A 13246-nucleotide genomic window follows, 5' to 3' on the forward strand; every position below is an offset into this window, starting at 1 on the left:
TGAATGAATGTAAACTAAATTGCATGAACCATTACAACACACTGTACAACACTGAATAATGACAAGTGCTAGCTACTATTCTAGCTACTTTCATCATTAACAAAACAAAGGACATGTTCTTACATTGCTGGTCAAAGACAAATTGAGCTTCAGGTTGGATAAATATAAATACACAATAGATGAGTCATTTGCACTTGTATTCCTCCCTGCATTGTTTCTTTTGGTTTCTATTTTCAAAATGTTTTAAACCCCCAGTTGCTGCTACTCACACCCTGGGGCAAGTCTGCCACATACTATTTGTAGTTTCAGTGTGCTCTGCTGTAGGACTTACCTCATTTTTTTGGTTTGTCCTCATTCCAATGTGGGCATTCTTCTGCCCCCAAAACAACAACAACAACACAACACTTTCACATCATCATCTTCATGTGTTTGATTATATGAACGTGGTCTATTTGCCCCCATAGATCCAGCTGGTGCCACAAAGCTTGGCTAGGAAGAGAGTTTGGAACAAGAAGTATCCCATTTGCATTGAGCTGGCCAAGCAGGAGGACTTCATGTCCAAGGCCCAGGGAGAGAAGCCCGAAGCTGGGGAGGACAAATTGACAGGGCTGGGTGAGAAGCTAGAACGAATGGAAAAATGCGAGAAAGTTGAAGTATCAGGATCAGCAGAGGAACCCAAAAGGCCGACCTCTGGAGGGGGGGATCTGACAATTTACTTGTTTGGGAGGACGGGTCGGGAAAAGGAAGAGTGGTTCCGGAGATTTCTTCTAGCATCCCGAATGAAGTCAGAGGGGAGAGGTGGCAGTCTCCCTGGCATCTGCAAGAGTGGTGAGTTTGAGACTGAGCTATTTACAGTATCACAGACCAAGATGCAAACAGCCATGTGCAGTATATGGGTTTATCTGTCTCTTTCATCCTTTCCACACACATACTGTATTTGTACAGACACACATCACTTCCCACAGTCAGAATAGCCATTCTCTTGAGTATGTAACTGCATAGCCATCAGATCTGTGCATAAGCCCCAGCTTAGGGACTGCCAATCCCCTCAACTGAGCGAACAGATGAGTGTGAATGGGTCAGCACGATTACATGCACAGAGAAGCAGCATATTATAGCATTGGTCTCCACTGTGGGATATAAGCCTGCAAGGATACGTCCCAATTCAAAAGGAAACACTAGCACTGTGTGGGTCCACTGATAAAGGCAGTGTAGGGTGAACAGGATTACTGGAAAGATGATGATTTAAATATCAAGCTGTTTTGTGGATATACATAGCAATTATGTTGAAAATGACTATTTCAGTGCTAATATGTGTCAGAGAGAGGATGCAGTGTGTCATCCGGTGTAAAGCATGCTGATTCAGAGTGTTGCAGTATGTTGTGAGGAATTAATAAAAAATAGATGCTAAGTCTTGAGCATGCATTATGTATGTGAAATATGACGCATTGAGTGGAATCACTGAAAATGTTGTTGATGCATAATTGTGTCACATTAACATCACCTTACTTTTCACATCCTGCACCCCCCCCCGCCCACCTCCACTTTTAGCCTTCTTGCCCTCCCACAGCCGCAGTAGCAGCACCCAATCTGGTGGAGGCCTGGAGGCTGACAGCAGGAGCAGCAGCCGGGGAAGCCTGGAGGAGCTGCCTCAGTCTCGCCACAGAGAGATTTCCTCTGCTCTCTCCTGTGGCTCTACTGGAGGGATGAAACAGAAGATGCTGTTGGACTATAATGTCTACATGGCCAAATATGTAAACCCCCAGGCACCACAGAGAAGCCCAACTGCCACTGACAGCCCTGGACACAGCCCCGAGAGCAGCCCCAAAACTACCAAAAAGGTAGGAGACAGAGACACATGAAAGGCTGAAAAGAAATAGACAACCAGTGGGCATCTGCCCAGAAGCCCTTGGGGCTCTATGTGTGGCCCCTGGTCATGTCACTTGGCCATTGGTAATTTGATTAATTGACTTGTCAGGGAAATAGCACCTCTAAAGCACAATATCAACTAAATCAGTTCCTGCACTTAAAGGTAAATGGACTGTACTTGTATAGCGCCTTTCTAGTTTTCTGACCACTCACACACTGTTGGCAGAACTGCTCATCAGTACAAAGAAACTAATTAATCATTCACACACACTCACACACCAAAGGCACGGCCCTCTGGAGCAATTTGGGGTTCAGTGTCTTGCCCAAGGACTCTTTGAACCGCTGGATCGAACCGCTGACCTTCCAACTGGTGGACGACCAGCTCTACCACTAAGCCACAGCCGCTCCTGTGGTACCATGTGGAGTTTTAGACCACTAGAGTGGAGCAATGTTTTTCTGAGTGAGCCACCGTTTTGTTTGTATTGTTATTCCGCTGATTTGACAGTTGGTGGTGGTAACGCTCAAAAGAAACTTGGCAATGCGACAACAAAGACAAGGAATGAGAAGAAATTTACACCTTCTTTAAACACGTGATCTGTATCTGGATACATTATCTGGATAATGACATTTGATCCATGGAAATTTGCATTTACACCTGGCATTAATAAGCATTCTTGTTATCTCCATTCTGCCTGCATTGTAATTGGATTGGATTGTCAACAAACATGGCATGTCCCAGGTTAAGGAAAGCAATGCCATGGACGGGCGTCATTTAAGAATATATTCACACTGTGTGGATTGCATTTACAATTTGCATGAACATGCTTATCCGGGTAAGATATCCAGAACTTTGTTCTTGTTTGTGTACAAGAAAAATCTATTTTTTAGACCATAATTATTTGAGTTTATATTGTGCATTTGTACAGGGGAGGTCAAAGGGGGCCCAGCAGCAAGCGTGTGCCCTGTGGCCCCCTAACAGGTTAATCCCGCCATGGAAGTAGACGGAGCCTGGGTCAAACCCAGTCTTGATATAGACTGTAATTATACTTGACCAGAACCTATTAGCTTAATTTTATGTCAAAAAGCTTAAAGATACAGTGCATACCTCTATGTGTGTCCTTTAGATACGCAGGAGTTCAGAGGAGACTGTGGAGCCTGAGGCCTGGGTCAATGCTTTTCTGGGAAGGACATTCTGGGACTTCCTGGGAGAGAAGTACTGGGCCAATGTAGTCTCCAAAAAGATCCAAATGAAGCTCAGTAAAATCAGGGTGGGTACTGGTACTAGCTTGCACAAATATACGTCTACAGTATAACTAAAATCAGAAAAATGTCTCTCAGTGTTCCAGTGGGATCATTTCAAGAGACAATTTTGTGTCTCTGATGGCTGTGTTTCATGCCTTTTTTGTCTCAGCTAGTCTAAATCTCATTTTTAACTGTCTTCTGTGTTTCAGCTGCCATATGTTATGAATGAGCTGACTTTGACAGAGCTAGACATGGGCTTTTCCATTCCTAAAATCCTCCATGCCTCCAAACCCTCTGTGGACCACCAAGGTAGGAAGAGAAGCTACACTAGGTATGTCATGTTTTTCACACACTGTTCTGGATGGTCTGCTACAATATCCATTCCATCCATCCATCTCCCTCTTGCCTTTCTGACAGACTAGTGAGACATGCTCTCACTTTTCTTTCCCCCTCAATCCATCCATCTCCTTCATCTCCCTTTCCTACCATTCCTCCATCTTCCCTAAGCTTTGCTCTTCTTCTCTCTGGATAAAGACATTTCCCCTTCCCTCCAACCCTCTCTCCTCTGGAGTCTAGCCCCTCTGTGTGCCTCGCTCTATTAAGCCACAGTGATTAAACTTCACGTCTTGGGTCCCCCTCACCCATTACTGAGACATTGACTCGCCCTGCCTGCTGCCTGCCTTGAGCCCCAGCACTGGGATGGGACTGGAACACATAGAGACAATACAGAGATGTGAGGCATATTAACTCCTACCGAGGAGGCTGGTTGAGGGAGAAAATGAGAAGCTTAAGAAGCGGGAAAAAAGGAAACAAGTTGTGGGAGGTGCGTTTCAATCCTTAGTGCTGCTTTTAAGTAGAAAGCAGAGCAAGGGATGAGTAGATTGCCATATTTATATTTTTCTGTCCTAATTTTTGAAATAGTCTGGGTTTGTCCAAAGGCTGTTGAGTCTAATTTGATCTTGCATCTAAAGATATAAGAAAACTGACAAGGTATTACATTTTGCTATTCAGTTGAAGGAGCCAGCCGTGAGACATTCTCCTGTCAGCCACATTTCCACAGCTGAGTTTGCAATGCTCATTAATGTGTTCTGTCTGAACCTATACACCCACAGATATATACTCACAAAGCATCATCAGTTGATCCCAGCACATAATTAGTCTTGGGGGAATGGAATCTCTAGGAGTGCTGTTCTGTAAATCTGCATGAACTGAGCAGGATGCATTTGCTTTGATAGTAACATACCTAATTTCATGTCTTGTACATATTTATTTTATCTTGTGATGGTGATAAGAAGGAGAGTGAGAGTGCTTCCTGAGTCCCTAATGTTGGGAAGACATGATTTGATTTACAATGTTTATACTGTGCTCCAAGAGCTACTAAATGCACACAAGCAGAGTGCAGAGTAGAGCTCAGCATTACATAATAAAATATGATTTTTTATTCAGTACCTAGACATTGATAATGTGACCATGTTTAGTATGACTATCAAATCTACTAAACTATCTATAAGATTGGACATAAAATAGGGTTTGGTAATATTAGTGTTTGAGGAGAAAAAAGGGTCTACAGTCACGTGAGAGTGCTCATTATAAAGAAAACCAGTCCGTTAGTTTTTGATCTAGTAGTTATGGTAAAGTAAATGGAATATATGGCCAGAGGGTGGTGTCAGAATAAAGGCATTTGGCAACTTGTATCAGAAGGGTTTATCATGTTGTGAGCATGAAAATGTTAAGAGATATGTGTGACAGTATTACATAGTTTATTTGTGAGGATGGTATAAGCAGCCCTCACAGATTTTTACTGTTTGCAGTGTCAGGTGAGCAAAGATGTGAAATATGAACTACAGAGATATAAGAAATATAGTCTTTTTTTCATCTTTTGGGCATGAAGTGTATAATGTGTATAGTGATGGTTGTCATTTCTGTACAGTTTAAACATCATCAGTGTTTTCATCATTGTTTACCACTGTTACCATCTTACTTTAGCGTGTTAGCATGCTAACATTTGCTAATTAGCACAAAGTACAGCTGAGGCTGATGGGAATGTCATTCATTTTCCTGGTATTTGGTCGTAAACCAAAGTATAGCACAAACTGACACAGACTTGTGCTGACTGGTGCTATATGAAAAGTGACCAAAGTTCACAAAGACGATGACTGTCTGCACCACATTGCATGGTAATCCGTACAACAGTCAACACATTTCACTCTGAACCACAAATGTCAAGCCGCTGGTGGCACTAGAGAAAATGTTGGGGGGATCTCCAAAGTCATAAAGATTCATCATGTGGGCACCATAAATACCTGTTCCTAATTTCATGGCAATCCATCCAATAGTTGTTGAGATATTTCAGTCAGGACCAAAATGGTTGACCGACTGGCCAACACATCGACATTGCCGTCCATAGAGCAACATTACTAGCATAATTAAAAGTCATTAATGTGGATATGATGGCCAAGCATCAGTTCCATGAATTGATTTCACCATACTTCAAGTAGAAAACAATATATAAAGTATATATGACAATAACCTAGATTCAAGGTAATATCTTATCTCATATAATATTGCTGTTATAGTTATATATTTCCCAGTTCTATCTAGAAACACACATGCTTATGTCAGTGGTGCAGATATGTTGACTCCTCCAAAATTAATCAGGCACTCCAGACTGTCTCTCCCTCCTGTGTGTCTTGTTCTAGACAGAGACAACAAGCGACTGTCTAACGTGTTCTGACTTAGTGCTGTCATTTAGCTTCTCTTTGAGACTGCTGCCACACACATACAAATCAATCAGCATTTACAGAGTGGACAATGAAGAGGACAAAGGAGCCAGGCAGAGGATTAATAAACAACACTTATCAGTTGTAGAGGTTAGGATTCATGAGGCAAACAGCAGGGGGATAGAAATCTGAATCGTTCTCACGTCGCCTCCTGAGAAGTGGGATGTGTAAACAGGAAGTACCCTGATGAAGTCAGCCAATAAGGAGGCACTGCTGCCCTAGAGCTGACCTTTTCAGTGTTTGTTGAGGATAGGTCTTCTTCCTGGCAGCTCTGCAGGGAACCTTACAGCAATTAGACACCAGGCAGGAGGTTCTTGTTTATTAACAGAAATAGCATGCAGAGTTGGCCACTTTTGATGCTGCTGTGGTATTGTTGGGGATGTAAAGTAGCATGGTTTTAATATTGAAACATAATATGTTGGTGTCTTTCCCTCACTATCTGTCCAGGTCTGTGGTTTGACCTGGAGATCTCCTACACGGGCTCCTTCCTCATGACACTAGAGACCAAGATGAACCTGGCCCGTCTGGGGAAGGAGGGTGAGGGGCTCGGGGAGCACGGAAAAGAGTGGTGAGGCATTCAATTACATTTAGTAATTTTCTCTTTTAAAGTGTGTAATGAAGCTGAGTCAGATTTTAAAATGTCTTACAGATTTTTGAGAGTGATCCTTCACAGCTTGTCCTCACTCCTCCATGTCTGTTCTTGCTATTGTCTTATAATACATTCTCATCGAGTAGGCCTAAATAGGCAATGTTTGAAGGATTAGCTTTTTTGCTAAACAAACAGCTATGAGCTGGATGTTAATTGGGTAGATTTGCATTCAGAAACATGTTAGTTGTCACATCTGTTTTTTTCACAATTCCTACCCTTTTTCTGTTGGCTCTTCCTCCTTTCTCTTAATATACTAATCCTCACTCTGGACGCTTACCACTGTGGACTTGTCCAATGACTGGTGAGTTTGGGGATAGATGGCCATAGATGCCTGCCACTGAAACAATACATTTTGTTTTGGATTATAGTTTCTTTTCTTGAGTAAATCACTGTTTAATTTCCTTTATATCAGTAGGGGATGCATTTAATGGGACTTAGTTTTAATTGTTAATGGTTCAGCGCAAAGCCATTAGAGCCTGACTTTGTAAGAGTGAGTGTGTGTGTGTGTTTATGTGTGTGTGACAGGCCCAGGCCACGGACATACTGTCTGGCAGACAGTGATGAGGAATCGTCTAGTGCTGGCTCATCAGATGAGGAGGATCCCCCAGAACTCCTCAGTGACAAAGCCATTCTTCCTGGAGGCGAGGGGTGAGCAAATGTCTCTTTACAACAACATCATCACGTATCTGAATTGAAAACGGGCAGAAACAGATTCACACTGATGTGTTGAAGCAGAATGTTCTGCCCTTTCAGTCCACCCACCCACCCACGTACTCACCCACTCAGTCCCACACGTTTGAAAGCTTGCTGCTGATTTAATGTAGCACCTGGTCACTCCCCTCCATTGTGGGTGCTAAGTAGCAAGAGATGCTGTTATGAATAAATGATGAACCTGACTCACTCCTTGCCTCACCTCCTCCTCCCCCCATTTCCATCCTCTGCTCACATAGCTATGTGGGAGGCCACAGGCCCAGCAAGATTATGCGGTTTGTGGACAAGATAGCCAAGTCGAAGTACTTCCAGAAAGCCACAGAGACGGAGTTCATTAAGAAAAAGATGGAGGAGGTGTCCAACACGCCCCTGCTGCTCACCGTGGAGGTGCAAGAGTGCCGCGGGACGCTGGCTGTCAACATCCCACCTCCCCCCACGGACAGGATATGGTACGTTCACTTCCAGGGAGGAGTGCAATGAAGACTTTGGGATGTAGTCAGTGAATGTATGGGAATCCTGGCTTGAGAATATAACTCCCTCTGCTGGACAAATACAGACATACATACAGTGAAAGAATAAAAATGTTTAATCACCAGTGAACTAAATATACTTAACATTTAAGAAAATGAGAGCACAAAGGTATGTATTTTCATTAAAGATGTGGAATATTAAATCCTTAAGTGCACACTGTGTGCTTTATAAGTTTAATTATAATGAATATCTAATAATAATGATCACCTTCATCAGCATCTACAGCAGTGGTTCTTCACCTTTAAGTTGGGACCGCTTAAGGGGTACCAAGAAAAGTCTGACAGGTCACCAGATCATTAAAAGAATAAGAAAGAAATCATATATTTCTGTTACACAAAATTATGTATATTTTTCTGTTTTTTCCCCTAATTCTTTTCTTGTGAGTACTGGATACTTTCACCTCTTTATCAAATCACTCTTTGGCTGAACTGCTCTAAACTCATAGAAGAAGTAGGAGTAGAATCTGCCTCTTTTTAAAGGGTCACAAACCAAAAAAGATCTCCAGCATCATTGTGGTCTTAATTTGTGTAGCACCTTTCCTCAATAAAGTGCCTTGTGTTGTAAAATAGAAAATCATATTGAATTTAGTAGAATAAACAAAAAGAAAAGCCTGTTTTCATGTTTTCTGTCTGAGAACTCAGACTGCAATTCAGGTTATATAATTTTTATCATCAATGTTTCCTCTTGGTTGCCAGGTATGGTTTCCGGAGTCCGCCTCACCTAGAGCTGAAAGCGCGGCCTAAACTGGGTGAGAGGGAGGTCACTTTAGTTCATGTGACAGACTGGATTGAGAAGAAACTGGACCAGGAGTTCCAGGTATACGCTGAGAAAAACTGGAAACTGTGCATGCAAATGTTTGGTCATAAATACCGTTTATTTACAATGTCAATATACTGTACTGTAGTTAGGTCATGTCATATACTATGCTGTTTATCAACTTCTGTGTGGTTTAAAGACCTCACTTGGCCTGACTGAGAGGCTGACAGGTTACCTAAGGACAAAGAGAATGCCCCCCCAAATGTGTAAGGGTGAGAATTAAGGTTATAAAAGAGGATTCATTTATGGCTGCCCACCCACATGGACTTCAAAGCAGTGTGCCTGTGGACCCCCCCAACCCCCTCATATGTATCCAAAGTAATGATACGCCTGCTGCTAGATAAGCGCCCTGAGGCACACCTGCAAACTACTGTGTCCCTGTCAGGTCTACCACACATCTACATTTATCCCTGCCTGACTCCTCTGGGGGTTATTATTATGTACCACCCCCCCCTCAACCATGCCTCCCGTAAAATACAGTGCTGTAGTTCACACTGTCATTTGTGAGTGAGTGTATACATCTGGCTTTCAACAAATGCTGAACTCAGGCCTCAATGGTTTCCAGACACAACAGTGTAGGGTTGGATGCACAGGGGATGATATATTTCAGGTCTGCAATTCATGTTAACAGATATAATCTCTACTCTTTATTTGGTATATTTTTAGTTACTAAAGCATATTAATCAGTAGTTTCTGCTCCATTCCCTTCACTAGACACTCACAATAGCTTTTGAATTTCAGTATCCTCCTTCTCTTTTATTGTTGAAATTAAGATGACTGTGCTTGCCCTCCCACAGAAAATATTTGTGATGCCAAACATGGATGATATATGGCTACCCATAATGCACTCTGCCATGGACACACGTTCAAATGCCAGCTTGGTTACTGTGACAAATGATGCCTTGAAGGACCCAGAATCCGAGGAGTCCGAGGTCTCGGAAATGTGAAGACTGCTGTTGAAAGTGTATAATGACGGACATTTTATCACTGCGGCAATACAACAAGACCCTGTCCCGCCTCAGAGACCCGAGGGTGCAGCAACAAGCTGGGCCAACTCCAATATTTTTACCCGTGTTCCAGTCCCATTAGTGCACCAGTCTGTGGCCACTCATGAAGTGCACTCACAAAACTGGAAACGTTGGCGAGCTTGTAATCACCTGTGGCAACTAAAAGCAGAACAGAAGAGAATTGTGACTCATCGATTGTCATCCAGTCACACAGTTTTATTTGTGTGACATCACATTTTAAGATTAATTCTCTGATGAAACGCAATTCATGGGGCATGTTGAAACTGTTTTACAAATGTGGATCGACAAATAGCCATCAGATTCAACCAGAAGAACCATAATACCTGTGATGTACAGCTGCACCAAACACGATAGTTGTACAGTGTAAACTTTTTGTGCGACCTTTCTAATCAAGTGGTTTATTGTTGCTATAACTCTACGAGAACTTTGAGGCCACCAATGAAGAGTGTGTATGTCTGAGTGAGCAAACGTTTGAGGGAATAATCCTAAAAATTTGGAGATGACTTTGGTGAAAGCCCCTGCGTCCATTAATACACATTTCACAGAGATATCAAGACTCATTTACCGCCCGTAAATGCCTGTGTCAGCCTCCTGGCACCTTTACGCACACAGATCAATGGCACTGTGTCCATCAAAGACACTCAGTCAGTTTAAATCCAACATGGACACTATCATAACATACAGCCTGTGTGCTTTTAACTGTGTGGTAGGGATTAGAGCTAAAACTGAATTTAGAGGGGTGAAATAAAACATATCTGTAAACACAGCAGCTGAACATTGCCTAGGTCTGATGAATGTATAAATAGGAATGCAGCTCTCTAGCTGCACAAGGAATAGCTCATATATTGACAACGTGCTTCTAAGCAACATGCTTCAAGACTTCTTTTCATGTTATATTCAGAGTTGAGCAAAAGTAATAACTTTGTTTTTATTGCCAAAGCAATCTTTCAGTCGTATTGAAGGCTACTGTATGAGGTAAGCAGTGACAAATAAGCAATCGGTTAATGATCTTGTTTTCCTATTGAGGCTGCTCCAGTGATGTACAGCCCAAGTTTGGATAATTGTAGCTAGAAATTCACGAGATATAGAGATAATCAGCAGGGAGTGGAGGGGGGGTGTCACACATAAACCTTGCATTTTTTAGGTGAAAATAGCGGGAAACATACCCACTGTTCCTGTTTTATTTGAATAAATAACATACTGGATATCAGCCATATTATTTAATGTTGTCAGCAGACATCCAGCTAATGAATGCTCTTTTTTTGTTTAATTATTTGACTTGCTGTTCTTTCTGTACTGTATGCATTTAAGAGGAATAACACCAATAAACTAGAACAACAGTAACTTTGTAATCTGCCAAGACACCTGGGCTGTGTTACAGGAGACTATTATTTTACATGTTTTATGTTCATATATGTGTTGGCAAAGTGTATGAGGCAGAAAGTGCCTTTAAAATAATCAAACATTCCTCCATAGTGAGCCACCACATTTGTTGCATCAGTTGAGGATAGAGAAAACATCTTTGTGCCATTACTGTGTCTGTCAAGACATGCCCTTTGTTTCCACAGGTTTCGGTGTTGTTCATTTACACAGTGATGAAAATATGAAACATTGCTGTTGTGTTCAGTGATGTCACAGAATGGTATGGTTCTGATCGTTGTGGATCAATAAAACCTTTTGCTTCAAAATAATTTGTGCAGCTTTGTGGTTATAACAGAAAAGGAGGAAAATTAGAGGATTCTCATTAGAAGGCATCCATCTGTGTCTATCAATTTTTTTATTTTTCTAAATCGTGTTTGTGTTCGCAATAATTTTCATTGTCGACTAACCTGCAGATTATTTTTTTTTCAACTAATCATTTTGTCTATAAAAAGGTGAGAAAATAATGAAAAATGTCTATCACAGATCTTAAAGGTGACATCATTAGATGTCCCAAACTAACCAAAATGATTCATGGATAAACTTGATGGTTGCAGATCAATTTTCTGGCAATTGACTAATCCAAAGATTTACTAACCGTTGCAGCTCTCTTTATATTGATTAAATAGTTAGATTTTTCTGACTAAAATCTTGAAAAACTCCATTATCTATTGGGCTGTAATTTTTATTCTTTTGATAATTATATTCATATGTAGTAGAGTTATAATACAATGTGAGTTAAAACAATCTCAGCAGCATTTTATTATATTGTAAATACTTACTCCTTCAAATTTCTCAGTTATTGTTCTGAACCGCATTTAGATTCTGTGTCTTGCTTTAAAAGAGAGACTTGGTGAAAATTGCCAAGAAACTCCAGTTATGACAAGACATGATATGATCTCGCACTACTCTTCGTGCGAATGGCCAAGGAAAAGGCCATTCAGGTTGAAAGTATAGTGCCTAAAAATCAATTTACCAAAGCATGTCAAGTTAGTGGAATGAAAAGTAACAATACTGTATTTGTTGAAAAATGTTTTATTCATAGATGACATTTGTTACATCCTACAGTTTAAAAATACATATATATTTGTAAAATGTTTCTGGTTCAAAAATGCATGTACAGGAAACCCAAAAGCATGATTATCTATGAGTCATGGTGTCACCTTGTAATTTACAGTGGCATGTACATTTCTTGAGCATTGTAGTCCGATTGCTGTGGAAGAAAACAACTTAAACTCAGTAAACTCAGTCATTGAAACACCATCCATTAAAGACAGTATGTGGGTTATGTCAGATCTACATGTCTTCAATGTTAAATCAGAAGTCTAACGCATCATGATCATCATCCACAACCGTTATAAGCCACTTTCTGCTCACTCAGGATACTTACTATATTGATATTGCAGGGATCCATCCACACCAAACCCCATTTACTGTATTCCTGCAAATAAAATAAAAAAATGCCTGCGTGATTTTGATTATTGAACCACACACACACACACCAGACTGGTGTTTTTGGGTCAAGTCAGACTGAATATGTTGACTTCATTTTCACATCAGAAGTCTAACGCACGAAGATCATCATTCATGAACCAAAAAAAAAAAAAAAAGATTTACAGAGAGTTTTCTAAGAAAAACTCACTGTCATAATGTCATGGAGGCCTTAGCCGACCTTCATCTGAAAGTGCAACACCCTTCTGACCACGTGTGGATGTGCGATCACCTCAAAAAACACTGCATCCGACCTGCGTTTATCACCGGCCCTGTGGACGGCACAACATACTGTAAGTAAGAGGAGAATTTATTGCATTTGCCATTTTATGTTACAAAAAAATCTAATTTACCTCCACATTTCCACGCCGATGAGGCCTAGTCACACTGCTCCAATACGCATCTTCATGTTTTATAAAATTGGGAGGAAATTTCATGTGAACTCACGTCATGTATCATAATATTGAGTCGAAAATATGCAGCTAATAAGCTTTTCCCCAGCCATGTTAAATACAAATATTTCGCGTCTAACTGGTCCGACTACAGAAATCATGCTCTCAAGTGGTGCACTTCTGTAGAAAATGTCCCCCGGATGTGTTTTATACCACATCCGGTGTATGTGGGCCTGTTATCATTGGCTCATACTGGCTCTTCACTTCCCCTCCTCCACTCCCGTGGAAATCTATCCCCAAAGTCCAACACCCACGGTT

The 13246-nt window shown here is 41.2% G+C and overlaps 1 protein-coding gene and 1 long non-coding RNA gene across 7 annotated transcripts in view; one reads left to right on the forward strand and one right to left on the reverse strand.

The window, feature by feature from the left end:
- The window catches only part of tex2 (testis expressed 2), a 31935-nt gene extending 20618 nt beyond the window's left edge, over window positions 1–11317 (forward strand). For 3 of the 6 annotated variants that reach the window (XM_044180931.1, XM_044180930.1, XM_044180929.1), the window contains 9 exons: window positions 465–828; window positions 1552–1841; window positions 2994–3137; window positions 3321–3420; window positions 6339–6459; window positions 7066–7188; window positions 7491–7700; window positions 8478–8598; window positions 9396–11317. In XM_044180931.1, coding sequence (XP_044036866.1) covers window positions 465–828; window positions 1552–1841; window positions 2994–3137; window positions 3321–3420; window positions 6339–6459; window positions 7066–7188; window positions 7491–7700; window positions 8478–8598; window positions 9396–9545 — 1623 coding nt within the window. In that variant the 3' untranslated portion in view covers window positions 9546–11317. The other 3 variants (XM_044180932.1, XM_044180934.1, XM_044180933.1) reach the window with 3 other exon arrangements.
- Window positions 11318–12064: 747 nt separating this feature from the next.
- On the reverse strand, window positions 12065–13114 carry LOC122868708. Its single transcript, XR_006376161.1, has 4 exons — window positions 12890–13114; window positions 12688–12808; window positions 12436–12486; window positions 12065–12258 (listed from the first exon to the last, which is right to left on the reverse strand). It is a non-coding gene; the product is annotated as an uncharacterized LOC122868708 (long non-coding RNA).
- Window positions 13115–13246: the final 132 nt, after the last annotated feature.

This window comes from Siniperca chuatsi, linkage group LG21 (genome assembly GCF_020085105.1).
Source record: "Siniperca chuatsi isolate FFG_IHB_CAS linkage group LG21, ASM2008510v1, whole genome shotgun sequence".
NCBI lineage: Eukaryota > Metazoa > Chordata > Actinopteri > Centrarchiformes > Sinipercidae > Siniperca > Siniperca chuatsi.